Source organism: Hemicordylus capensis, chromosome 1 (genome assembly GCF_027244095.1).
Source record: "Hemicordylus capensis ecotype Gifberg chromosome 1, rHemCap1.1.pri, whole genome shotgun sequence".
In the NCBI taxonomy this organism is placed as follows: Eukaryota; Metazoa; Chordata; class Lepidosauria; order Squamata; family Cordylidae; genus Hemicordylus; species Hemicordylus capensis.
Window position 1 is genome coordinate 239,299,718 of NC_069657.1, and position 26,610 is coordinate 239,326,327.

At 50.2% G+C, this 26,610-nt stretch overlaps 1 protein-coding gene across 3 annotated transcripts in view; it reads left to right on the forward strand.

Annotated features, from left to right (window-relative positions):
* Positions 1 to 456: 456 nt before the first annotated feature.
* LOC128347055 (uncharacterized) overlaps positions 457 to 26,610 on the forward strand; it is a 30,224-nt gene continuing 4,070 nt past the window's right edge. Inside the window, exons 1-9 of one of the 3 annotated variants that reach the window (XM_053301100.1) lie at positions 457 to 535; positions 1,167 to 1,280; positions 1,455 to 1,517; positions 2,918 to 3,054; positions 3,972 to 4,201; positions 5,261 to 5,315; positions 23,835 to 23,942; positions 24,657 to 24,755; positions 26,261 to 26,323. In XM_053301100.1, the coding sequence (XP_053157075.1) occupies positions 4,170 to 4,201; positions 5,261 to 5,315; positions 23,835 to 23,942; positions 24,657 to 24,755; positions 26,261 to 26,323 (357 nt within the window). In that variant the 5' untranslated portion in view covers positions 457 to 535; positions 1,167 to 1,280; positions 1,455 to 1,517; positions 2,918 to 3,054; positions 3,972 to 4,169. Of the gene's footprint in view, positions 536 to 1,166; positions 1,281 to 1,454; positions 1,518 to 2,917; positions 3,055 to 3,971; positions 4,202 to 5,260; positions 5,316 to 20,126; positions 20,603 to 22,072; positions 22,166 to 23,834; positions 23,943 to 24,656; positions 24,756 to 26,260; positions 26,324 to 26,610 lie in introns of those variants that run through there. The other 2 variants (XM_053301107.1, XM_053301117.1) reach the window with 2 other exon arrangements.

Below are 26,610 nucleotides of genomic sequence, written 5' to 3' on the forward strand. Positions count from 1 at the left end.
CGAGTGGTGGTGTAGTGCACATAGGGTTCCAACCACCCCTTAACCCAAAACCCATGGGGCACGGGGGTTTGTTGTATCAGAGCTGTTCTTCTGAGAGTAGATTCTCTGGTCGGAATGAGAGTGGATTCAAGGTGGGTCATTCTTTCTGTGCCAAACCTTCACATCATCTCCAGCAGCAGGAAGAATCCTTCACAGCAAGTAGCCAATCTTTCGTGCCTTAGCTGGAGAATTGCAGTTTGTTCCACCAGGGTCCGGAGAACACACATCTGGCAGGTGGAGGGGTCAGATGGATATCACACTGAAAACGGAGGGTGCTGTTTAGCTCCTTTTGGAGAAGCAATATTGGGAACACGTTGGGGATGATGTTGATTATGATGAATTTCATGCAGATACCTCATTCGGCCTTGGCTGGTGAATGGCTCTTTTTCCCCACCAGGGTCCAAAGGAAAAGGCTTTGCAGCAACAAAGCATCCTGGACAAATACAGGAAGGAGGGCCGCTTCCAGAGATTAAGGTCCCTCCGGAAGCTGGATGAGGTGAGGAAATCGGAAGCACGTGGGCCCCACACGGAGAACCCAGTTCTCTGGGACACGATCCCCCTGCTCTCAGCCCCTTGTGGGTTGTCTCGGGCAGAGAGGAGGAGGGTCTTGGCCTCAGTGCTGCTGCAGTTGCGAGGGGGCAGGTGGAGATTGGAGCCCCCCCCCCCAGTCCAGTGGGAAGCTCTGCCCCTCCAACACTGGTGAGCGGAGACTGGGCAGCCTGCAAGCAGCTTCTCCTTCCCCAAGCCAACGTGGCCATCCCCTGGGATCAGCTGGACTTCAGGCAGAAACGGGAGGGTGCTGCGGAGCGTTTTGTCCCGCCCGCTCTCTTAGTCACATCATATGCCAGATGCAGGGGGAGAGCAACTGGCCCTGTCCATCCCCAGCACAGCATCCCTCCAGTGGCAGTTGCTGGGGTCTGTCTTATGTTTCTTTTTGAGACTGTGGGCCCTTTGGGGACAGGGGGCCGTTTTATTTCTATCTATGTAAACCGCCTGAGGAACCTTTTGTTGAAAAGCGGTCAATAAATATGCACTGAATTCTTATTCGTAATTCGTGCCTTACCCTCTGGAGGGCCAGGATGCAGCAGGCGCCCTCCTCACGCCTTTCTCCCTGTCCTGGAATCCAGGAGACTCAGCTGCCCACCAGACCCAGACCAGAAACACCACGGCAGCCCCTGCCTCCAGCACCAACTCCGGCCCCAACCAGCACTGCAGGCTCCCCCGAGAGCACCGGAGAGGAGGTAAGCAAGCACTGCCCCTCCTGCATGGCCTTGCCCAGGTGGGAAGTGTTGCAGGGGTGGGAGTCCGAAGAGGAGCGACGGGGGCTCCCCATCCAAAGATGAGGGCAGAGGCAACTCTTCCGGCTGTTAAGGGGTCGCCTTGTGAGTAATTCGGCCTTGTGTTCTTCTCCGCAGATGGAAAGAGGAAGGCCCCAAAGGAGGGGGTGGTATGCGGTCAAAGGCCCTCTGCTGTACAAGGTGAGGAGATCTCAACACCCCCACAGAGTGTCCCATATAGTCATCTTGGCTTTCTGGTATCCCAGAGATAAGGAGTATTGAGAGGGAGACCCAGAGATGGGATCATTTTTTCGGCAGGGGCCTCCTGCAGCCAGTTTGAAATGACCCTCCCAGTCAGTGATTCTGCTGCCAAACCAATTAGGGGAAAGATCAATTGAAGCCAAAACTCAAGAGATGCAGCCAAGCAGCAGCGGCAGCAATTGAGATGAAACCAGATCCTAACCATAAGGAGGAGGCACTGGAGGCACAACGCAGCACTGAACAAATTGCCCTCAGAGAGGCAAACCATCTCAAGGCAATTCTAATTGCGATAGACAGACCCCACTTCCCTTCCTCCTGCCCAAACAGAACCTGAAGAGGGAGCATTCAGTGGCATGCAGCCGAATCATGTTCTGTAGGGGTTATAGAGAGCAGGGGTCCCAACCCTCTACAAGAAGTGTACCCGTCCCATGGCAAACCTTCAGCTCAGGTACCCCAGAGCAGCAACTGAGTGTGTGTGTGTGGATCGTAAATGTGGCAGTTATGAGACAGGAGACGCCAGTCACTGACTGATATCCAGACTTTACTCATGAGTACTCTCATTGAAATTAATGGGCCAGGTTTACATTTCCCATTTTAATGAGTCGATGAGGAGGAGGAGGAGAAACTGAATCTGGATGCAAGTCAGGGATTGGAGGAGCCCATCTCACAACTGTCACCTTCTAAGAGTGTGTGCGTGCTCTCCTAAAAACACAACAGGGGGTGGGGTGGGGGCGACTCCAGTCACTGGCTCGTGGCTATTTCTGTCTCCTCCCAAGTTGCCAAGAAGCCGTCTCATGGAAGTCTTGTCCGGTCCATGTCAAGGGGAGTGCTCGGTGCGAGGCTGGGGAGAAGGAGAAGAGGGGGATGCAGAGCTTCAGCACCCAGCTGGCTGCAGCCTGGGGAGGGGCAACCTCGGGGCAAGAGGACCCCCTGGCAGCCCTCCCAGTCCTCGAACCCCTGCAGGACAGCATGCTGTGACTTCCCGTTTTCCTGATGAGCTGAGTGGGGATTCCCAGCCGGGGCAGCCCAGGATTTGTATGATGGGAGTCCATGACAACTTGGGAGACCCAAGTTAGGGAAGCCTCCAGTGAAGGGAAAGAAGGAGCATCGTGTGCTGTTTCACTTGGTGGGCTGCTGCAGAACCCCTGAATTGGCTCAGAACGATGGTCCCCAGAACGGCCCTGGAAAGCATCCATGAAGAATTGGTCAGGCAGCATCTTTGCAGTTTTGCTTGGGAGAGGCAGCTTGTTCTGAGCCAAGTGGATTCCTGCAAGAGCAGCTGCTGGCGTCCTTTCTCCAGCCAATCCTCGTGAATCCTCCATCTTTTCCATTTCCCCCAGGACATTGTAGGACTTTGAAGAATTCCTTCTCAAGCCCAAATCCAGAGGGGCTCAGCTGGACACATGGCAGTGGCCTCTGCGTCTCAAGGGGCAGAGAAGTGCAGCTCATCTCTTCCTAGGAATGGTCACGATGAAATGTACTTCATTCTAGCTGCGCACCATTTTACAAAAAGAAACCCAAATCTTCCAATTAGAACTAGTTCTCAAAGTTCCATTGAAACGATCTTTGATGTATGCTTTTAATTGTGCTGGCGATAAACAACTTTGAAACTCGTTCCCTCTGGGGTGAAAGGGGTTCTTTTGAGAGCCAGTGTGGTGTAGTGGTTAGAGTGCTGCGCGAGGAGCAGGGAGATGGGATCTCTGTTCAGCCTTGAGCCTCACTGGGTGACTCTGGGCCAGTCACTTCTCTCTCAGCCTAACCTGCCTCACAGGGTGGTTGTGGGGGGAAGCAGAACCCTGTTCACTACACTGGGCTCCTTGGATATAAAGAGAGTGACATCAATCCATGCGGGGCTCTCGGTGGCAGCTAGTCCTGATGGCTGGAGGCTACCTCCAGGCTCAGAGGCAGGGCCCCTGTGAATAGCAGCTCCAGGGGAACAATAGCAGGAGAGGAGGCATGCCGTCATCTCCTGGTGGTTAGCTTCCCAGAGGGCTCCACTGGTGCGCTACTGTGGGGAATGGGAGGCTGGACTCGAGAGGTCTTGGGTCTGAACTAGCAAGGCTGCTCTTCTCTTCTCCCGGGGAGATATTGAATAGCGTTGGCTGAGAACAGAAATTGCCAGCTCTCGAAAGGGACCGAGCAACTTGTAACTCGTGCATCGTTTTCAAAGGCTTGATCTGGCAAGCATTCATGAAACAAAACCTTGCCGAGAGAGAGGGAGATCTGGGATGAGAGGTCTGTGGTAGTTCTGGCCCTAAGCAATTGGCCCAGTCCTACAACCAGGCGCAGGAGCACTTTTGGATTTGATTATTGGCGGGTTCTTTTTGGAGTCCTTGTCTAACTGGTCGGTATCATGGTGGTTGTGTTGATTTTTGCTTGCTTTGAGTTTTGCAGGGATTTGACAAGCTGAACCTAAGCACAGCCCACTACACACCCCTTGCAGCTGCAATCCCTTGAAAAGAGAGACTGCTGAGTATGTAAGGAAATATCCTCGGCAGGCTCCATCTTGCCCCCGCTGTGTTTTTCCTGCAACTTGGTCATGGCATTCAGTAATCGGAATGAGTCCAGAGCGTCTGAAACCCACGAGCGCAAATGGGGGTGAGGTTCCTCTCCCTACCTGCACGGTAAGCCCTGGGGGTGGGGTTCAAGGACTGACTTGGGCAGATTGGCCACGTGTCTATTCCAGGATCCCAGGACATGGGGGCACTGCAAGGAAAGGACATCGCTTGCCCACCCATCCCATCGAGACACATGCCTGTTTAGTCTTTTTAGTCTTTTCTGGTTGCCAGCTTTGCAACCTCGCTGCAGAACAGATTGTTGTGGCATGATGTGGCCTATCTGCTGCTGTGCCATCCAGTCTAGAACTGTTTGTGTCCTTGCCTGGAAAATGATGGGTTGCCTCTCTAGAAGAGTGACAGCTTGGGTACCAAAGAGTTGATCTCTCCCATCTTGTTGTCCGTCGGCAATGCAGTGACCTTCTATGCTGTCTGGAAACCCTGGTTGCTCCCTCCAGCAAGTCTGAAGGTTCCAAGGGAACTCTTCTTTGGCCGTTACTTCAATCCCTATATTTAGACTAAAAAGCGTATGAGGTCTCAGAACATGAAGCCAATTAAAACAAGGCTTAGCACATCCAGCTCTGACCATGCTGGTCTCCTGCAGCCTAGGGAGCTTCAGCGTGGGAATCCAGTTGGCTTTGCTTGTTTTAGAGCAGGAGTTCTCCAGCCTGGGTCACCAGAGGTCATTTGAATTCAACTCCATCATCCCCTGTCACAGTGGCCTTCAGGGGTGATGATGGGATTTGTAGTCCAAAAGGATACGGGGACCCAGTTGGAGGACCTCAAAGAAAGAAAGCCATGTAGAGAGTTTCCAAAACTACAGTGATTCTTTGAGGTGATATTGGTTCTGACTGTAAGATCTTGCCAGACTCCACAGGTAGAGAAAACGGTCTCTTCCTAGCCATAATGGGCCATTTTCCAGCTCTCTTCTCTCTCTCCCTTCCATATAGTTTTAAATAATGGCTTCTATTTTGTGTGTGGTAATTCTACAAAGCTGATGAATCTTTATATACTGATTCTCAACACAAGTTCTCAAAGTGGTTGACAATTTATTAATTTAGTAATGAACTAAATTAAGATAAATTTTATTTAAAATAAATAAAATGTACTAATTACACTTTTCTTCAGGTTGACAGGGTACGCAGATTTGGATGGTCCAGGAACCTCATCTGGGAAAGGGACCGTAAGTGGCTCTTAATTACCATCTGGGTGGGGTTTTGGGACAGGAATTGGAAAATCCGCTTGAACTGCTTAAGGGTCTCAAGCGACAAAGGTAGCTTTGGACCTTCATGTTCCATTCTTTCTGCTGAGATGCAGAAAGCCCAATGCATGCTAGATTCCCAGGCTGTATGCAGTGAGCACGTGAGAGACGTGGAATACACCCAGCCTTGACTGCAGGGATTCAAAGCCTCTACGTGGCCCTCCTCTGGACGCACCAAAGCCACCAGAATTGTGCGGCAAGGCAGCCTCTGGCCCTTTCCCTCCGGCACCACCGCAAGGCCTCCGGCCGCCCCTCTTTGGACAAGGCAGGAAGCAGAGAAGAGCTTCTCGGCCATGCTGGGCACCAATGTGGGGCTCTGCCCTTTCTGAAGTGCAGGCCTCTCTGTGGGGGTGATGAGATCTCCTCACCTTGTACAGCAGGGGAGTAGAATACCACAACCTCTTCTTGGGCCTTCCTCTTTCCATCTGCGGAGAACAACACAAGCCCGAATTACTCACAAGGCGACCCCTTAATGGCCGGAAGAGGTGCCTCTGCCCTCATCTTTGAATGGGGAGCTCCCCGCTCCTCTACTGTCTCCCACTCTGGCCTGCAACTCGGCCTTGCCCTCCAAATGGCACATTCGCCTTCATGGGTCCCTGGGAGAGACTGGACAGGATTCTGCCCTTTGCCAGGGATGGAAGCTGGGAGCTGCTGCAGAGAAGGTACCCAGTCTACCACTGAGCCGTGGGCTTTCCTGGCCTGGGGGGGGGACCTCTGGCTGGCCACGTTTGCTTGGAAGATGGGGCGCTCCTTCCCGTCTGGGCTCGGCCGTGCGGGAGGGGCAGTGCTTGCTTACCTCCTCTCCGGTGCTCTCGGGGGAGCCTGCAGTGCTGGGCGGGACTGGAGTTGGTGCTGGAGGCAGGGGCTGCCGTGGTGTTTCTGGTCTGGGTCTGGTCGGCAGCTGAGTCTCCTGGATTCCAGGACAGGAAGAAAGGTGTGAGGAGGGTGCCTGCTGCATCCTGGCCCTCCGGAAGGCGAGGCACGACTTACGAATAAGAATTCAGTGCATATTTATTGACTGCTTTTCAATAAAAGGTTCCTCAGGCGGTTTACATAGATATCAATAAAACGGGCCCCTGTCCCCAAAGGGCTCACAGTCTAAAAAAGAAACATAAGATAGACCCCAGCAACTGCCACTGGAGCGATGCTGTGCTGTTGGGGATGGATAGGGCCAGCTGCTCTCCCCCTGCATCTGGCATATGCCTTATACTCTTTCTAAGGCCTTCATGGCAATCCTACCAAGTGCTACTCTGTGGCGTATTTCTTGACTGCTGGATCTTGACTGCTGATGGTAGATCCTAAAAGGCAGAAGCTATCCACCACTTCAACGTCTTCATTGTCAATTCTGAGTCTGGTTGCTGTACCCGTTGTCATTAGTTTAGTCTTCTTTACAGTTAGTCGTAGTCCCATTTTTTCACTGTGCTCCTTGACTTTCCCTACTAGAGGAAAAGATCATCCACATTCTCAGCTATCAGAGTGGTGTCATCAGCATAGCACAGATGTTTCTTCCCCCAACTTTAAAACCACACTCATCTTCTTCCAATCCAGCTCCTCTCACTATAGGTTCAGCGTGTAAGTTGAATCAAGAAGGAGAAAGTATACAGCCTTGTCTTACTCCTTGGCCGATCTGGAACCAGTCTGTTTCACCATGTTCTGTCTGGACTGTGGCTTCCTGTCCTGTGTATAGGTTTCTCTTGAGAGCAATGAGATGTTCTGAGACACCCATTTTCCTAAGGATATTCCACAACTTGACAGGTTCGACGCAATCGAAGGCTTTTCTGTAGTCAATAAAGCACACATGGACTTCTTTTTGGTATTCTTTGGCTTTCTCAATTCTCCAGCGTGCGTCAGCAATGATGTCTCTTGTTCCTCGGCCTTTTCTGAAACCAGTTTGAACATCCGGCATTTCTCCTTCCATGTAGGACTCTAATCTGCATTGGATGATCCTGAGCATTCTTTTGCTAGCATGTGAAATTAAGGATATTGTGTGATGGTTTGCGCAATCTCTTCAGGCTCCTTTCTTCGGTATGGGTATGTAGACTGACCTCTTCCAGTCTGTTGGCCATTGTGTTGTTCTCCAAATTTGCTGGCATGGTTTGGTTAGAGCCTTGACTGATTCTTCTTCTGTTTCTTGCCATATTTCTGTAGCTATTCTAACAATTCCTGTAGCCTTCTGATTTGGTAATGTCCAGAGTGCTATTTAGTTTAGGAAAAAAGACAACTGTGGGGAGACATGGTAGAGGTCTATAAAGTCATGCATGGTGTGGAGAACGTGGATGGAGAGGAATTCTTCATAACACTAGAACCAGGGGTCATCCCATGAAATGGATTGACAGGAAATTTAGGACCAAAAAATGGAAGTATTTTTTCACACAACGCATAATCAACTTGTGGAATTCTCTGCCATGAGATGTGGTGACAGCCAACAACCTGGATGGCTTGAAGAGGGGTTTGGATCACTTCATGGAGGAGAGGTCTATCAATGGCTACTAGTTGGAGGCCGATAGGCCACATCGAGCCTCAAAGGCAGGATGCCTCTGAGTTCCATTTGCAGGGGAGTAAGCGCAGGAGAGAGGGCGTGTCCTCAATTCCTGCCTGTAGGCTTCTAGAGGCATCTGGTGGGCCACTGTGTGAAACAGGATGCTGGACTAGATAGGCCTTGTGTCTGACCCAGCAGGGCTGTTCTTATGTTCTTAGAATGCTGATCTAACTTCATCTTCCCATACTAGAGCTTCTTGCAAGTAGGGGATATCTTCTAGAGTATCTTGGATGTTGTCATCCCTACTGTACAGATTTTCAGTATACTCCTTCCATCTCTGTTGGATCTTCTCTGAATCAGTGACTGTCTGTCCTTTGGCATCCCTGAACATACAAATTCAAGGTTGGAACCAGCTTCTGAGTTCAGAGATCTTTTGGAAAACTTTCCTCACTTTTCCGTGTCTATTTCCATCCCCAAGGTCTTGACAGATGTCATAGTAGTACTGTTCCTTATCTCTTCTTACAGCTTTCTGAAATTCCCTATTAAGTTCCTTCCTGAGGTCTTTCTCTTTCTTGACTTTGGCTTCTCTCCTCTTCTGGGCAATTTTGCTTTCTTCTGTTTCTTGGTCTTTGGCAGTCTCTTTTCACATTCGTCCTTAGCAACTTCTTTTTTCATTCCACAGTTCCTCTGGTTCCCTATCAATGAGGTTCAGAACTTCAAAGTGGTTCCTGATGTGCTCCTTGAAAATGGTGGCTACCTTCCCAAGGTCATATCGTGGAAGCTGGATAGCTTTGGTTTTTCCGCTTTAGCTTGACTTGGAGCTTGCACATGAGCAGTTAGTGATCTGGTCCTCAATCGGCCCCCGGCCACGTTTTTGCTGTTATAACTGAGCTCTTCCACCTCCTTGCACCAAGAACATAATCAGTTTGATTTCTGCGTATTCCATCTGGTCAAGTCCATTTGTATAGGCATGCTTTGGTTGTTTGAAGAATGTGTTAACAATGAAGAGATCATTGGCTTGGCAGAAACTAAGAAGTCATTCTCCTGTTTCATTTCTGTTTCCTAGGCCATGCAGTCCAACTTTGTTTTCCTCCTTATCATTTCCAACTTTTAACTTTCTTTAAAGATTCGAAAAGGTGTAATTCCATCCCAGTCTTTTATTAGGACCAAGCAGAATCTATGATTATTTTTGAACTAGAAAGATTATCGTAAGGAGCGGACTACCCAAGAACGACATTGTAGAGTATTATATGTTGAATGTTTTGTAGTCATCGGCTTGGGCCTCTTCTTGCTTTTCTTTTTAATGATAGTTTTTATAAATGTATTGTAATGGTGTCTGGTGTTTTTAAATAATAATCTCTTTTTAAAAAGGGAGGGGGTGTCACTGGTTTGAAGTCTGGATTCCTCCTGGGACTCTGAAGGCATTTCCTCCTACTTAATAATAAGCTGGGTGAAAGTGGTGGGTAGGATGACCCTGGCTGCATCTGCCCCCACCTCCCACAGGTTCCTCTTCCTCTGCTCTGATGTAGTTGTTGATTCATACATGACTGGGGCTTGGGAGGGCACACAGCTCCTGAGACTGGCTGGGAGCTTGTCCTATGCAGCTGATGGTGTTCTTCCACGCCAGGTCCCATCAATCCTATGTGCCTTTAAAGCCCTAACACAGCCTCCATGGTTCCGTGCACATCCCTTGGCTCCATCTCTCCGAAAGGGCCCTCCCCACACTGAGAAAAGTGCAGGGCGGTGCAGAGGTCAGCACAGAGGGAAATGGCTCTCGCACTGAAGGGTCTCTGCCCAAATGGCCCCCGCTTGGAAAAGAGTCAAGATGACTGCTCTGAGGTCTGGACTGCTCCTGGGACTCTGAAAGTATTTTCTTCTACTTTGGCTATTTGCTGGGTAGACCACATGCTGGGTAGGAAGTCACAGTCTGTCAGAATCTGCGCCCGCCTCCCACAGATTCCTTTCCCTCTTTATTGATGAAGTTTTTGATTCAACATTACCTGTGTGGCTTCCAGCGCTTGCAGGATCCTACAGGCCGAACTGCGGAGTTCCCTGAAACCCTCCATGGCCACAAACTGTCTCCACTTCTAAAAGGAATCCAGAAAACAAGACAGACCCAACTCTGAAATCTCAGCTACATCCCAGGAATACTGCCCTGATGGTCCCCAGGGCTGGGCGAAGATTGAGGAGTACCTCAGCCTGAACAGACTTCCGTGGAGGGGGAATATTTGGACCACCTGAAGCTAAAGGTACACTGCCAGATGCAGCAGTGACGCTCTCTGTAGCATTCTTCTGCTGCTCTTCTTTCTGTGCCCTGGGAGAGTCATGATGCCCAGCAGTGGGAGGAGGAAGAGGGAGAGGGGGAGCAAAGCTCTCTTCCCAGGAATTGTCTTTTCCCTGACTCAGAGCTAGGAAGTCCCCTCAGCTCAGATGGCCCCACTTCACCAGATCCCCTTGCACAAGTGCATCCAGCACTCCCTCCATGGCTCAAGCGTTCAGCACACCCCTTGGGCTCCTACCCCCCATTTCTCTTCCATAGGGAACATAAGGCTTGCATCAAAGGTACATGGACAGATTCTGCCGTGCGATATGTAGGCTCTTTCTGCCAGTGTTGATATTCACAGAAAAATCCAACTAGCCATTTTGCACGCCAAGGCTCTGGAAGCTGTAGCAGAAAGGTTCAGGTCAGCTTTGGTACCCAGAAGGCTGAAAATGCATTTCTTCAGATGCTGGCTGACATCCAGAGTGGCAGGAGAGCACTGCTGGGAGGAGGCTGCCCAAGTGCAAAACCATTGCACTAGCCAGCCACCCTAACTGGCCAGGCAAAGATCAAATCCTTCAGCAGGCTTGTCAACATTGCTGAAAGAACCTCTACCCTGCTCCGGTGTCCCTCTCCAGTTCAACTGTCCCTGCCCGCAGATATCCAAGTTCCTGGTCTTCTTGACAGAATCTTTCTCCCATCAGAGCCGATCCTCAGCGGCAGGCTCCTTGAACTCTTGGTGCCTGTCTAGCCCTAAGTCTGACCAATTGTTGATTGGGCTTGTGTGCAGATTCAGCAAAAGCTGAAAAGCCTGGAACGACCATCCCCACAGGATAGTGCTGCCATCTGTGCAGGCCCGAAGGTGGAGGCTCCCTTAAGGAGAACAGATTCCTCTTGAGCCCCTGCACTGTCTGGGAAGGCCTGCAGAGAGGGCTGGGAAGGGCAGCCCTTCCCGGAGAGCTCTTCAGAGAGGGCTTCCTCTCTCTGCAACGGCCCTCCACGAACTGAGACAAGCACAGGACTGTGCAGGGAAATGGCTGTGCAGGGAAATGGCTCTCACGGAGAAAGGTCTCTGGCCAAATCGACCCTACTTGGAAAAGTGTCAAGATCACTGCTCTGAGTTCTGGATTGCTCCTGAGACTTGAAAGTTATTTCCTCCCCCTTGGGTAATATACTGGGTAGGATGAGACTGTCAGAGTCTGTGTCCACCTCCCACGGCTTCATTTCACTCTTCTCTGATCTAGTTTTTGATTCATACATGACTCAGTCTTGGGAAGGCGCACAGCTCCTGAGACAGGCTTGGGAGCTTGTCCAATCAAGCGAATGGCCATGAGAAGAGCTCTGTAGTGTGTTGTCTATTGAATCTTCATAAGGGACACAACAAAAGTGTTGCTTTTTGAATAGGGGTCTTAACACAGGCCTGCAGCAGGATTTCTCCTGCTCCCCGAGGAAAGAGAGGGGAGGAAAAATCTGGAGGCTGTGCAATATTTCAGGCTTCATGATTAACTCACTGTGCCTGCATACACCAGCACATTAGCCTATCCATTTTCTCTTGAAGAGAGAGTTTGAAAGTATGCCCTGCAAGTGTAACAGCCCCCAACTTGGAAAAGAATATTCATCAATGCATTGATTAGAAATGAAGAGAATATTTCGGAGACTAATAATAATAATAATAATAATAATTATTATTATTATTATTATTATTATTATTATTACTACTACTACTACTACTACATTTATATCCCGCTCTTCCTCCATAGAGCCTTGAGTGGTGTACTACATACTTGAGTTTCTACTCACAACAACCCTGTGAAGTAGGTTAGGCTGAGAGAGAAGTGACTGGCCCAGAGTCACCCAGCTAGTTTCATGGCTGAATGGGGATTTGAACTTGGGTCTCCCCGGTCCTAGTCCAGCACTCTAACCACTACACCACACTGGCTCTCTATTCTCTTAAGAGAATTCTTTTTTCTATTCTATCCAGTGCATTGGCGAATATTCTTTCCAGACCTGTAAATAATGTTCTTTTCCAAGCTATTTCTGTAATGTTGTCAAAGGAGAGATCTCTCTTCTTTTCATTGTATGAATTGCTGCTTGACCTGCAGTGGCAATGCAAAGAAAACACAATAAAAGTTTGCTCCGGGGGATGGCGGGAGATTCAACCCATTGAAGTGTGGAGGGGTAGACAAGCTCCAATAGCAAGCCTTACGCAGACATATGCAAGCGGGCATGGGATGAGCCAAAGAAAGAGAGTCATGCTCGGCACTGACGGTTCTCCTAGCTGGCCTAAGGCTGAGGCGTCCCTCAGCCTGAAAAGGCTTCTGCTGAGGGGGGATATTTGGACCAAGTCATGCTAGACGGAGAGTACCAGATGCGGCAGTGATTCACCTTGAAGCATCCCTCTCTTGCTTTTCTTTCTGCTCCCTGTAACAGTCGTGATACCAAGCAGTGGGGGGAGGAGGAAGAGAAGGAAAGATCTCTTCCAAGTCACTGTCCTATCCCTGACTTATGAAGTCCCCATGCTCAGACGGAGACGGCTCCACTTCACTGGAACCCTTTACACAAGTGGGATGGGAGAAAAATCTAGTGCTCCCTCCATGGCCCAAGGATGGAGCCCCCACCTCGGGTTCCTGCCCCCATTCTTAGTCCATAGGGAACATAAGGCTTGCATTAAACTTACGTGGACAGGTCCTGGCTGCTCGGTCTGCATCTCACATTCAATGTGAAACGTCACAGGTGCCCGTACCAAGTAAGGTTTTCTGAACTGAAAAAAAAAGGATCAGCACAGGCTCAGTACCAGGAGGGCCAGAAACACGTTTGCTCAGAGGGTGGTGGCTTCCTTCCAGAGCAGCAGCAGAGCGCTGCTGGAAGGAGGTTGCAGAAGTCCAAAACGGAGGCACTAGCCAGCCACCCTAACTAGCCAGCCAAAGATCCAATCCTGCACTGGGCTTGTCAACATTGCTGAAGCAATGTCTACACTGCTCTAATCTCCCCCACCGGCTCAAGGGTCCCTGTCTGGAGCTATCCAAGGTCCTGAATCTCCTGCCAAAATCTTGCTCCCCCTCGGAGTAGTGTTCTTTGGCGGCAGGCCCATTTAGCCTAAGTGGCTGTCCAATCCTGACTGTGACAGAGTTTTCTTTGGGCCTGTGTGCAGCTTTGGACAAAGCGGAATACTCTACACAGTCCCCCAGGCACCATGTGGTCATGGCATTCTACTTACAGAGGCCGGCTGCTGCTTCCTGGAGTTTCAGGAAGGAGGAAGAGGAATTCTTCCTGTGCAGAAGGGCCACATGGTTTCCGTTGTCTTGTCTGCCCCACTCTGATGCTGTGTGTCAGTGTGAGTGTTTGTGGAACGGAGCAGGTTTCTCTTCTTTCTCTTCTCATATTTGATGCCATCATTTTCTTTCCCCCTTTGTGACTTGACCTGCTTCACCAGCTTGTCATCAGGAGCAGGTATACCCACCCAAACCCTGTTGCGGTATCACACTTACTTACAACCTAAGGGGAAGGGGAAGATCACAATAAGATGACAGACCAATATGCTACGTACGTTCTCAGTCAAAAAGTGAGTTTGTTTTGCTCTCGTTGATGCTCACTGATGTGTAGGACAAAGATTTCTAAATAGCTCTCTCTCTCTCTGTGTTTCATTAACAGTTGAAAACCCAGGTTCTTAAAGAGGAATTAATCCTTTGCCCCTGCTAACTGGGCAAAGAGGTACCTTCTTAACATGGTGATTCTGCTTTATTGAGCAGTAAATGGCCCTCTCCACCCCCAGCTCAATACTTCCAGTGACTGTTGCTGGTGTCCGTCTTATGTTTCTTTTTAGATTGTGAGCCCTTTGGAGACAGAAATCCATCTTTTTTATTTATTATTTCTGCATGTAAACCCCTTTGGAAACATTGGTTGAAAAGCAGTTTATAAATATTTTGTGCTTGTTGTTGTATTGAAAGGAGAGATCTTCCGCATGCATGATTTGGTCAGGTCTGTGATCTATATGGCTTAATTTTCAAATCACATAAACTACATGTTGCATAGAATTCAGGCTGCATCCAGAGTTGATAGAAACCCATGTTTGTTTGTTTGTTAATTTAAAAAAATCTGATTTTTTCCATTTAAACTGGCTTGTGTTTTATTTTTCTTTAACCAGTTTATTTTCCAAAAGAACACAGGTCAAAGATATCATCATCACCATGAATGTTAATCATAACCCCTAATGATATTCTGTGAATTTTTTTATCAGCAGTATATGGGGATGAGAGAGAACAGGCCTGATCCTATTCTGCAGGTGGTGAATATACAGCACTCACATACACAGTCAAGCCCTTGTGGGTGTCTGGGTGTTTCTCTCCAAGTGCAAAGACATTAGGCCCATTCACACATGATGTTCAACACTCATACAATGAGTATACACACAGGTACAATTCTGTGCACAGCTACAGTCATTCCCATGTTATGTTGAACACAGGTACAGTGTAATTCCGATCTGTACAATGCATTTGAAGGTCCTGTAACGAGGTTCAATTTTGTAATGAACCCCGGTACAGTAATTCACACCAACATGTGTACAAGTTGTACAGCATAATGTCTGAATCGGCCTAAAGAAGGACAAGGAATGACTAGAGGATTGAGGGGCATGGGATAGGTCTGAACAAGGAGCAGGAAGATGGAGGATACCTTTCCAAAGTCGTAAGAGGGATGTCTCTCACCGGAAACTGAGGACAGGTGTAGCCTCAGAGGAAATGTCCGTCAGCTGCTCCTCTGGAGCTCCGTACAGGAAGCTCCCCACTCTGGGAAAAAGAAACAGAAAAGCAGAGCATCCGTCCCGATACGCTGGGCTGAAATAAGCCGCCCATCTTTTGGGGAACCGGTTCAGATGGGGGTCCCCAGCCAGTGCTGAACCAGATGTTGTTGAACTACGATTCCCATGACCCCCATGCTACAATTCATGGTTGAGGAGGATGGGATTTGTCGTTCAGCAACACCTGGAGTAACATGGCTGGGAACCTCTGCACTCTTAAGAAGAGACTTCCTTTCGCCCACTAGGAGCACTGAGGCCTGGCAGTGCTGAGGTCAAAGGAAGGGAGAGGCCACTGCCCGCTGGGAGGGACGAGGGAGGAGGCCATGGAGCCCAGGCCTCTGTGAGCGAGCCAGTCTCCCTCGTCACCTCAGAGACGTGAGGGACATCATCACTCCAGTGCCAGAATGGCCGCCCTTCTCTGGCCAAGAGCTTTCTCCATCCCTGGGGTGCGGGTGGGGCAGATCTCTCCAGCCCCGTCAGAAATTCTTCCCAACGGTTTCTGAGGAAAAAGTCTTTAAAGAAGCAAGAAAGAGCTCCCCGCTCCCTCCCTTTCTTCTGACAGCCACACTACCATTTCTGCAAGGGGGAGAAAAATGGAAAATAAGCCCCCTGCCCCCCATACCGGCACACCATGCAGGAGGGCAATATTTTGGGGCTGGGAGAGTTTATTTTGCGTCCTAGAACCAGCTCCAGCTACACGGACCTCGTGGTCTTCTTCTCTCCCCTGCAGCGTGACCTTCTTGGCCAGCATAGAAACTTGGGATCAGTCCTGCAGGGAGGTCCAGAGGGCAGGTTTCCTGCATGTCCTTTTCCAAACCACTTCCCAGCCCTCATGGCAAAGCAAGTCCACACCACTCAGCCAGGCCTCTCCCGTCATGGAAATCCCCTCAGCCCATGGGTGAGCGTTTGGACTCTGCCGGGGAAAAGTAGATCATCTTTTTAAAAGAAGTTCTTAAAACAGGAGGCTTGGTGGGGGAAGCACAACCCTGCCTAACGGGGAGCTGCTGAATGGATTGGAAGAGCCAGGGTGCAGCCATTTTGGCCCTCCCCTGGATGTAAGGCCACTAAGTCAGCTGAGGGCTTTAACTGCCAGCTTAGCTTAGCCTTCTGCTTGCAACAAATTCACCATGACTCCCTGTATGAATCACCTCTCTTTCCCCTGCGAAAGAAGGAAGAAAATGGTTCTTTCTTCCTGGTTCTTGGTTCTGTAACTGCCAGAGATCAATGCAAAGCAGGTTAGGCTAAGAGGGCAGAGGGATCCTGGATGTTCAAGCATGTTTGCCTGACTAGCAGAAAGGGAGGAGGACTAGCGGAGTGCGATGTGTGTGGCTTTTCCTATATAACGCTGAGGCTGAATGTGCTGGGTGTGCTTTTTGCTTTGGAAATGATTCCCTTGAGAACCATTTATTCTGCAGAATAAAAGCTGATTTCGAGATCTCCACCCTGGCTGTGTTTTATTGGCTCAACACACGCCAGGCAAGGACCCAGTTCTGGGACAACCGATTCACCCCACTAAAAATGCTCTATGACATCCAGGAGAAGCCTTTGAGCTGGAAATTGGCACAAGCTCCGACATTTGGGGGTAGGATGTGAAATGCAGAGGGAGTCTGTTGTGTGCACGGACCCAGAATCACGTAGCCTCCCCGAATCCCCTTCCCTCAAAAGCAGCCCAAGCCCAACCGCCCATCCAAGAACGGCACCATGAGCTACGCCGCTTGGGGCTGAACTGTGGAGCTGCCGCCGGGTCGGAAGAGCTGGACTGGAGAGAGCTCAGCCACGGAGGCCTGGTTTTGTGAGGGACGGGAGGAGAGCTTCAGAGCGCCACTGTGGGGAGAGATGGGCGAGTGGGAAGCATGCAGCCATGTCCAGGTGCTGGGTGCACATCTCCTGCCTTCGGCATGCCTGGGCTCGCTCTCGGGGCCAAGCTCTGGGAGCTGCTTGCGGGTGCTCTGGCAACTGCAGTGAAGTGGATATTGACCTCCCCTTAAGGAGTCATTTAGAACTAGGTTTTGCCTGCTTAGGAACACATGGAGCTGCCATATCCTGAGTCAGACCTTTGCTTTATCTAGCTCAGTATTGTCTTCACAGACTGGCAGGGACTACTCCAAGGTTGCAGGCAGGAATCTCCCTCAGCCAAATCTTGGAGATGCTGCCAGGGAGGGAACCTGGACCCTTCGGAAGAGAAGGCACACCGTCCGCGACCAAGCTGTGGGCTTTCCTGGTCCCAGTGGGAGATGCGGATGGCCACCTAGCCGTAGAGGGTAGGGCACCAATGTCCGCCTGCCCATCCCCAATTCCAACAGCACCCAGGCCAAGACCCCCTGGGCATGCATGAGACAGCCCACAGGCTTCAGCAAAGGGGATGAGCGCCGTGGTAAGGCAGAAATGAACACAGCCAGAAGATGCCCTGCTCACCAACTCCACCTTGCAGCTTCTTCCCATGTGCAGAGGCAGATTCTTGCAGCTCTTGCATGTGCTCTGATGTCCAGAGAATACAGGACCCGGGGAATGAGCCAACTTCTCTTTTCCAACTGGCAAAGCCCTGTGTGGGAGGGGCTTGCCACATCCGGCCTTAGCCTTATAGACAGATTTTCAAACCTCATTTTCCTACAGTATCTCTCTCCTTTGAGGTGTGATACTACTATACATCACTAGGGCCATACAAAACATTCTCCTGATGGACCTACAAGATGTCGCCCATCAAGTTTGGGGCTGGGGTGAGCTTTCGTCCACGCTGAAGTGATCCACACCTGGTGGCTGTTGAATCATGGCCTCCAAATCCAAGTGCCCAGTCGTTGGCAGAGTAATGCTCAGATGCATTATCTTCAGAAAGGTTCCCAATGGTGACATTGAGAAGCCCAGAAAAGCAGTGCAGAGCTTGCAGCAGGGCCGTCCCTGGGGGGATGTGGGGCTGTGCACCAATTAGAACATGTGGGACCTCCTTCTCTAACATTTGTTCGGCCCCAAGCAAGACCAGTTTCCAGGAGCTCCTAAGATGAAACAAGATTCAACTGCTTAAAAGTTTATGCCAGCCAATCTTAACAACATGTAGCCAACACACTACCCTGTTTCCCTGCTAAAATGAGGGAATTCCATCTCCTTGTTTTCCTGCAGCCAATTCCCCGCACAACTGAGAGTCGGGGGGGGGTAGTTAGAGGGCTGGATGAGACCTGGGTGCAAATCTTTCTCTATGCAGCCCTAACGCTCACTGGGTGACCTTCGGCCACTACACTCTCTCTCTCTCATCCTCATCCTCACCCTCCTTACAAGACTGTTGTCAGAATAAATGTGGGGAGGCAGAACTGTGTACACCATCCTGAAGGAAGGGCAGGATATCAGGGGCCTAAGCAAATACACATCTGTACACATGCCATCTACTTCTTTATGTTGAGTATTAGCCAATGGAAGCATTACATGTGCTGTGCATGCCAAAACAGAAGGAAAAGTCACCTATTTGCATTCAGGCCAAAGATATCTATTTCCCCCAATTGGGATTTCAAACTAGACAGCAGAGTGGCAGACACGCCAACATTCCGTCTCACCCAGCACCGCCCAGCTCTGGCTGGCAGCAGTTTCCCTTTCCTCAAGCAATGACTCTTGGATCTTTTCCCGAGTTCCCTTTTCTTGATCTAAAATTGCCCCTCAAGCTTCGATGAGCCCTGTGGGGCACAGAAATAGAGTTTCAGGAACAGCATCTCAGATCTATTTCTGAAAGAGATGGAATCTCTTATGGAGGCAGAACCGGAACACCTGTGGGCAAGGTGGACTCAGAATTACCAGTAGATAAATTGGTTTCACAAACCTGTGAAGGAAAAGAATCCAAAGGGGGCAATTCACCCCAAACTGCCCAATGGAACTCCATGGAGCGGAATGTTCATGGACTCCAAGAGCAGTTTACAGTCAACCAGCTGGGCAGAGATAATGGGACTCAGTATTCTGAGTAAACTTTCTTTCCCAGTTTATTAAGTCCCTTGAGAAAGAAAGAGGTGGGGATCCTTCGTCCTGCAATGAAGCTCGAAGGCTGACCCACCAAATGCCTAGTGCAGGGGTTCCCAACCTGTAAAACTCCAGATGTTGCTGGACTACAACTCCCATCATCCCCAGCTTCAATTGATGGTGGCTGGGGATGATGGGAGTTGCAGTCTGGAGTCCCACAGGTTGGGAACCCCTCGCCTCGTGGATTCTTGCCTGGATGCAGCCACATGGACACCATGGGGCATCATGGCTGGGGCCAGCATCTCCATCTTCCTCATCTTCACCTGGGCCTCCAAGACCAAGGAGGAGTGTGGGTGCACAGACGGCAAGTTGCAGGGCAGCACAATTGCTGACGTTGCACAACATCACAACTGATCAGGTGGTGGCGGCAGTTCTGTCAAAGCGTCAGCCTCCGGTTCCCATTTCCCGCCTTTGTAGAGCTTGAGCCCAAACGAGATGGCCTGAACTCTGCTCGGAAACTGGCCGGTTTCTTGTCTGCCCTTGAGAGTGTGCTGCTTGTACACTTCATGTCTGGGGCCAGGAGTTCCGCACAAGGGGTCGCGCAGATGCTTATGCCAAGTGGTGTCTACGGCTATTTGTTTAGGGCCAAAGAGAAACTTCCTCCGTGCTTGCCCGGCATGGGGAAAGGGGGCAAAAGGGCAGTGCTTGGTTCTGCCAAGTGGCCTCAGGAGAGCTGGCTGTGGTGAGGTGGAAATGAACACAGCCCGAAGGTGCCCTGCTCACCAAGGCCACCTTGCGGCTTCTTCCCAGGTGCAGAGGCAGATTCTTGCCGGTCTGACTTGCATGTGCTCTGATGGCCAGAGAATGCAGGACCAAGGGAATGAGCCAGCTTCTCTTTTCGGAAAAACAGGCCAAGGAGAGGAATGGAATCAGAGCGAAGCAATGTGTGGCTTCTGCATAGAGGAAGCGGTTGCTCAGTGTGCAGATCTCTCTTCTTATCAGAGAGGGTCAGTTTTCCATGTCCAGCTCCTCATTAAGTTGCACCAACTGGGGTGTTTTGTGTGGTCATCATTAGCTCTCAACACTTTTTAGCAGACACCTCTTTGATGGCGGCCTGTCTCCTAACCTGGGAAAGCCTCACCATCCTGAATTTCTGGTGCGCCCGTTGGGGCTGCTCTTAAAGACACAGGAGTGTGGCTACGAAAAGCAGTTGGCCACCCTGAATGGCAGTGGCGTGCCGTGAGGGCGGCTGGTAGGCCTGTGGGTCCTCTGGGTTTCTACAAGGTTGCAGAAAAGTGAAACAGGATGGGGCCTAACCCTCGGGCTCCACAACTGTATCAAATGCAAACCCCTCCCCCCATGAGAGATGTTGGAGTGGTCACTCTTTCTTTCCCATGATGCCTCTTCTTAGGAGACACCAAGGCTCCAAGAGTCGCTTTCCTACCCCACTTCCAGCACCCCAGTCCACAGCCTCTGCTGCCAGCAGTCAGCATCTCTCCCCTCCCAGCTGTCTCTGCCTGGCCGGCTCCCATCCCCCCCTAGAACTGAGCTGAGAGTTCCGGCATCCATGGAGATGGAGAAACGCAAAAGATGCTCCAGAAGACAGTTGGCCAACTGCCTGCTTGCTGACCTGAAGCGAGATGGCCTTCTTCCTCTGGGTTTTGGCTTTGGCCATTACAAGCCTCATTGCCTTGGTCTATATCTACCGGAAAAAGGGCCGTTCAAGGCGGAGGAGACAGGTAAGAAGGGTCGCGTTTTGCCAAGTGAACCCTGGGTGGTGGGTCAAAAGAGGTTTCTCCTAATTGTTTGTTCACTTGTTCTTTTCCTAAAATCATTTCGTGCTGGACATCAGCCAATGGCAAATCAAAGAATTTGTATCCATTTTGGCAGGGGTTTCGGGCTTTTTGTGTTGCTGCATTCTAATTCATGTCCCCTGCCTCCTGGAGGGTTTCCATCACTAGAAAGAAGCGCGCACCCCTTTTTTGTGGTACCATTTGTGCTTCTGAAGCTTTACTCTAGAACATTTTTCCGGTGTCCTCTCTTTTTTGATACACTCTCTCTAAACTATCATCTGACATATGCATAACAAAGGTTTTCTCAACCAATTTCCTCAGAAGTCTTGAAATAGTGAAACTAGTGTCAGAAGATATTGCTTGCCTCTGTCTTTGTAAATAACATTTCTTTTTTAAAAAAAGAGAGACAATGAACTGTTCTTGAGGCTTCTTGGTTCCCTTTTTGTTTTAGCTTTTGCTTTGGATCCCCCTCTTTCTGTTTTAAAAACCAAAGTGCCCAACCATTCCTTGTGTTCTCTTTGGAACTGCTTTGTTTGACAAGCCTGCATTTAGCCCTAGCTGCAGATTGTAGTCCCATGCCATTCTGCATGCAATTGGATCGTTTTAGCCAAGCATTTGGACATGTCTATCCCACTCCTCCTCTGCGGGGTCTGGTGTGGTCTACATGCTTATGGTTATCCTCACAACCACCCTGTGAGGTAGGGTGGCCTGAGAGCCAAGGTAGTGGCCCCGAAGCACCCAGTAAGTTTCATGGCTGAATGGGGATTGGAACTGGGGACTCCCCAATCCGCGGTCAAGACGGACACCTTACTAAGGGCTGCATGGATGTCTTTCTCACAATGTCCCTTTGAAAGGAAAGCCTTGGTTCTTGTACTTGTCTCTCCTGTTCACCTGCTACACAACGTTACATGTGTCCTGCAAGTTCTGATGTGGCAAAGACAGGGAGAGGAAGGTGGGGTTGCGTTTCTCTTCTTTCCCCAGCCCACTCCACCCTCCTGCAGTCTCTCTAGAAGGGCTCGAAGAGGAGGACGGGCTCCCTGGTTCTCACCTGACTCGTGTCGCAGGGGCATCCCCTCTTGGCGGTGGGCGCCTTTCTGTCTCTGCCTTCTGATACAGTAGAGGGGAGGGCATGACATCCAGCGAGGACCTGAAGAACACGGCCTCAGGCAGGTCAGGACCTTGGAGATCTCCAGGCAGGGACAGTTGAACAGGAGGGGACACCAGAGCTGGAGTGGTGTTGCTCCAGCCATGTTGACAAGCCCACTGCAGGCTTTGATCTCTTGCCAGCTAGTTAGGGTGGTTGTGCAGCATCCTTCCAGGAAGGCTTTGCTGCTGCTCTGCATGGCAGCCACCATCTGAGGAAATGCATGTTGCATCCTCTGTGTTCAGAGCCTGTTCTGAACCTTTCTGTCTCAGGTACGAAAGAAGTGGCGTGTCCGGGTGGACCATCGGCGTTTACCTAAGCGGCCCTATAAAAAAACTTAACATCAGATGCCAGGACCTGTTTACGTAAGTTTTATGCAGGTGTCACATTCCCTCCAGCAGAAGAATGGGGGTCAGAACCCATGGGGGGTGGGCCGCATCCTTGGGCCATTGAGGGATGGAAGATCTTTCTCCCATTCCCCTTGTGCAAGGGGTCCCACTGAAGTGGGGCTGTCAGTTACTGAGGTTTGGGGACTTCCTAACACTGAGTCAGGGATAGGACGACGAAGCTATGCCTCCTCCCCGCACTTCTGGGCATCACAGCTGTGCCAGGGCACAGTAGGGAAAGCAAAAGAAGGATGCTGTGTAGAGAGCCATTGATACATTGCATCAGTTGGTCCGAAGAGACCCACTCAGTGGAAGACTTTCCAGGATGAAATACTCCTCAGTCTTAGGCCAGCGATGGGGTCCATCCGTGCAGAGCATGTCTCTGCTCCTTGGGCTCATCCCAGGCCTACTTGCAGAATCTGGTGTAAGGCTTGTGATAAGAGCTTGTTTACCCCACAGACTTTGGTTGGATCAATCTTCATGGCCCTCCTACCGCGCCCCCACTCCCGAGCAAAATTTTTGTTTGGTTGTGTAAGCATTGCCTCGGCAGGTCATGGAGCAATTCATACACTCTGAGTAAGACAGGTCTCTCTTTTCAAGACATTACAGAAATAGCTTGGGAAAGAACCTGACGGATAGGGTGATCAAATATTCACCCATGCATTTAATAGATGGGATAAGATAATTCTCCAGAATGTTCTCTTCAGCTCTAATCAATGCATTGGTCAGTATTCTTTTCTAAGTCGGCACTTGTGATCCTTTCAGGGCAGCCTTTCAAAATCGTGATCAAATGGGTCGGCTGGTGGGGTAGTGTATGCAGACACTGTGAATTAAGGGTGCACCTTGAAGTATAGCTCAGCCCCCAGATGCTGCTGCAGGCCTGTGTTAAGGGCCCTATTCAAGAAGCCAACACTTGTGTGCACCTTGTGAAGTTTCAATGGATAACACACCACAGAGCTGTCCTCATGGCTATTAGTTGGTGGGACAAGCTCCCAGCCTCTTTCAGGAGCTCTGCACCCTCCCAAGCGCCAATCACATACCAGTCAAAAACCTCATCAGAGAAGAGGGAAAGGAATGCATGGGAGGCATGTGCAGACTCTGACAGTGTCATCCTACCCAGTACTTTCCCGGAGCATAGGAGGAGCAAAGTTGGAGGAAATGCCTTCAGTGTATCAGGAGGAATCCAAACCTCAGAGCAGTGACCTTGACTCTGTTCCAAGCAGGGGCCATTGGGGCAGAAACCCTTCAGCCTGAGAGCCATTCCCCACTGTGCTGACCTTGGCAAGGCCCTGCTCTTTTCTCAGTGCTGGGAGGGCACTTTTAGAGAGAAGGAGCCCTCTCGGAAGAGCTCTCTGGGAAGGCTGAAGTTCCAGCATGCCTGCCAACATAGAACAGGGGCTCAAGGGGGTTCCTTTTTGCTTGGGGAAGCACACACACACACACACACACACACACACACAAACACTCTGGCCTGTGCAAATGGCAGCACTGCACATTGGGTATGGTCATCCACAAATATGGGTCCAGGGCCCTTGTGCCACGTCGTTCCACCAGTGCTGTCATGCTGCTCTGAATGTCAGCCACCATCTGAGGAAATGCAGTTCCAGCCCTTCGGGTACCGAGCCTGTGCCCAACCTTTCTCTTGCAGGTGGAACAGCCTTGGCTTACGGAGTGTCTGTCACAGGGTGACTGCTACTTTAAATGTGGAAAATGGCGAAAAGAAAAACCTGCCCACCACAGGAGGAGACCTCTCAGCGTACGTTCTATGAAATCTTACCTTCCTTACAGAAGAGGGATGGGGGCCAGAACCCGAGGGAGGGGGGCTGCATCTGGCACCGTCCATCTAGCATCAGTTGGTTCGCATGTCCTCCCACCCTGGAAGCCTTGTCAGGCTGAGGTGATCTTCTGCCTTAGGCCAAATCTAGGGATGGTCAGTGCAGTAGTCCCATGATCATTCCTGTGACTTAGCTGAGATTTCAGAAGTGGGTCTGTGTCCTTTTCTTGATTTCTTCTAGAAGTTGAGACAAAGTCAAGATGGCACAGGGGCTCAAGGGGATTCCTTCTCCCTTAAGAGAGCACACACACACCCCCTGGTGGGTCAGGGCTAGACAAGCACATGGGGGTCAATGGGGCCGTACACAAAAGATGCTTCCTGACTGCCTCAGGAATCTCGGGGGGGGGGCAAATTATGGCAGGAAGATCAGGACCTTGGGTTGCTCCAGGCAGGGACCATTGAACCAGACGGAGAGACCAGAGAGGGGTAGAGGTTGCCTCAGCAATGTGGACAAGCCCACAGCAGGCTTCGATGACTTGCTGGCTAGTTAGGGTGGCTGTCTAGCACAACAGTTTTGCGTTTGTGCAGCATCTTTCCAGCAGCGCTCTGCTGCCGCTCCGGATAGCAGCCACAGTCTGAGATCATGCATCTTCATCCCTGCGGGTACTGAGCCTGTGCTGAACCTTTCTGTTGCAGGTCCAAGATCTTTGGCTCACTATAGGACAGGGTGGATTTCTCCCGGAGCATGAGCGCTGGCTGCAAGAATTTCTCTGTGGCACGATGAGACCTATGCTGGTACGTATTATGCATTCCCTACGGAAGAGGAATGGGGGTAACAACCCAAGGGATGGCCCGCATCCTCAGGATAGGGTGGGAGTGCTAAATCTGCCACCCATTCCACTGGTGCCAGGGGGACCGGTAAAGTGGGGCTATCGGGGTCTAAATATGGGTACTTTTTATGGGACAGGGCAGTTAATCAGAAAAGAATCCCACCTCTCCTTTTCACCCTGGGGGGCTTCACACTGCTGTGCATCACAGCCAAAGCTGCACACAGGCCCAAGAAACAATTTGCTAGGGTTGGAGCTAGACTGACACATTGGGGTGATGGGGAGTGCCACTGAAGAAAAGGCAGCTGAGCAAGATTCTAGCAGGCAGATCAGGACCTTGGATAGCTCTGGGCAGGGACAGTTGCACTGGAGGGAAAAACGGGATCAGGGTAGACCTTCCTTCAGCAGTCTTGACAAGTCCACTGCAGGCTTCGATCTCTGGCTGGCTAGCACAACAGTTTTGCCATATAATGAGTGGCAGTATACCGTTGGTCCATCTAGCTCAGTATTGTCTTCACAGAGTGGCAGCGGCTTCTCCAAAGTTGATTGTTCAGCATCATTCTAGTAGCACTCTGCGGTTCTGGATGCCAGCCACCATCTGCGGAAATGCATTTTTGGTCCTCGGGGTACTGAGCCTGTGCTGAACCTTTCTGCCTCAGATCCAAGAGCCTCAGCTTGCCCCAAGACTGGGTAGATCTTGCCATGGGAGTGAGCATCACCTAAGGAATCTGAACATCTCATGCCAACACCTACAGTGGGTATTGGAAAGAAACACCCCCTTTGATAGACCTTCAATTCTGGTTTCCTTACATCCTGAAATGAAAACACAAAGAAAATTCCCTTCACCAGCTGTACTTATCCAATGCAACCTATAGCATCCAACTGAGAAACATCACAATTACAGTCCAGAAGAAGTGTCAGAAATAAAAAACAAGAATTACTGAGATTGAAAAAGGATCAACCCCTCCCCATGTCAATATTTTGTTGAACCACCTTTTGCTTTAATAACAGCCTTGAGTCTGTTGGGATACTTCTCTATCAACCTTACACATCTAGACGGAGCAATATTTGCCCACTCCTCCATACAGAACTGTTTAAGTTCAAAAGGTGATCCTTTTTCGATCTCAATCATTCTTGTTTTTTATTTCTGACACTTTTTCTGGACTGTAATTGTGATGTTTTTCAGTTGGATGTTATAGGTTGCATTGGATAAGTACAGCTGGTGAAGGGAATTTTCTTTGTGTTTTCATTTCAGGATTTAAGGGAACCAGAATTTAGAGAATTTAGAGAACCAGAACCAGAATTTAAGGTCTATCAAAGGGGGTGATTCTTTCCAATACCCACTGTAAGACCCAAGAAGTGCTCGGCATTTGAGTTCTCAATCTCTCAAATTCTGCCACATCTCTGACAATACCACCTTGCTTTTGTATTTCCTTCTGTGCTATGCTCTTGATTGGTGAATCTTGAAACCAGCCTCCACTGCAAACTCCAGCCCTGTCCACCACCAAGGCCGAACGGACCCGACCCTACTTTGTGGTAAGCACCCTCCCTTTCCAGGGAATCCTGGGCTCTCTACTCCTGTGGGATGGAGTTTGGCATTCCTCTCTCTCTCTCTCTCTCTCTCTCTCTCTCTCTCTCTCTCTCTCTCTCTCTCTCATATCCCCCTATTTCTCCAGCAGTATTGGGGACACTTATCTATCACTCTCACGTTTCCAATGCTTCTTTATCTTCTCCTTCTGTACTGCAAGATCATCTTCATCTTGCCATCCTCTTCACTTTCCATACATGTAGAGATCTCTAGTTGCTTCAGTTTCCGGGTTTCA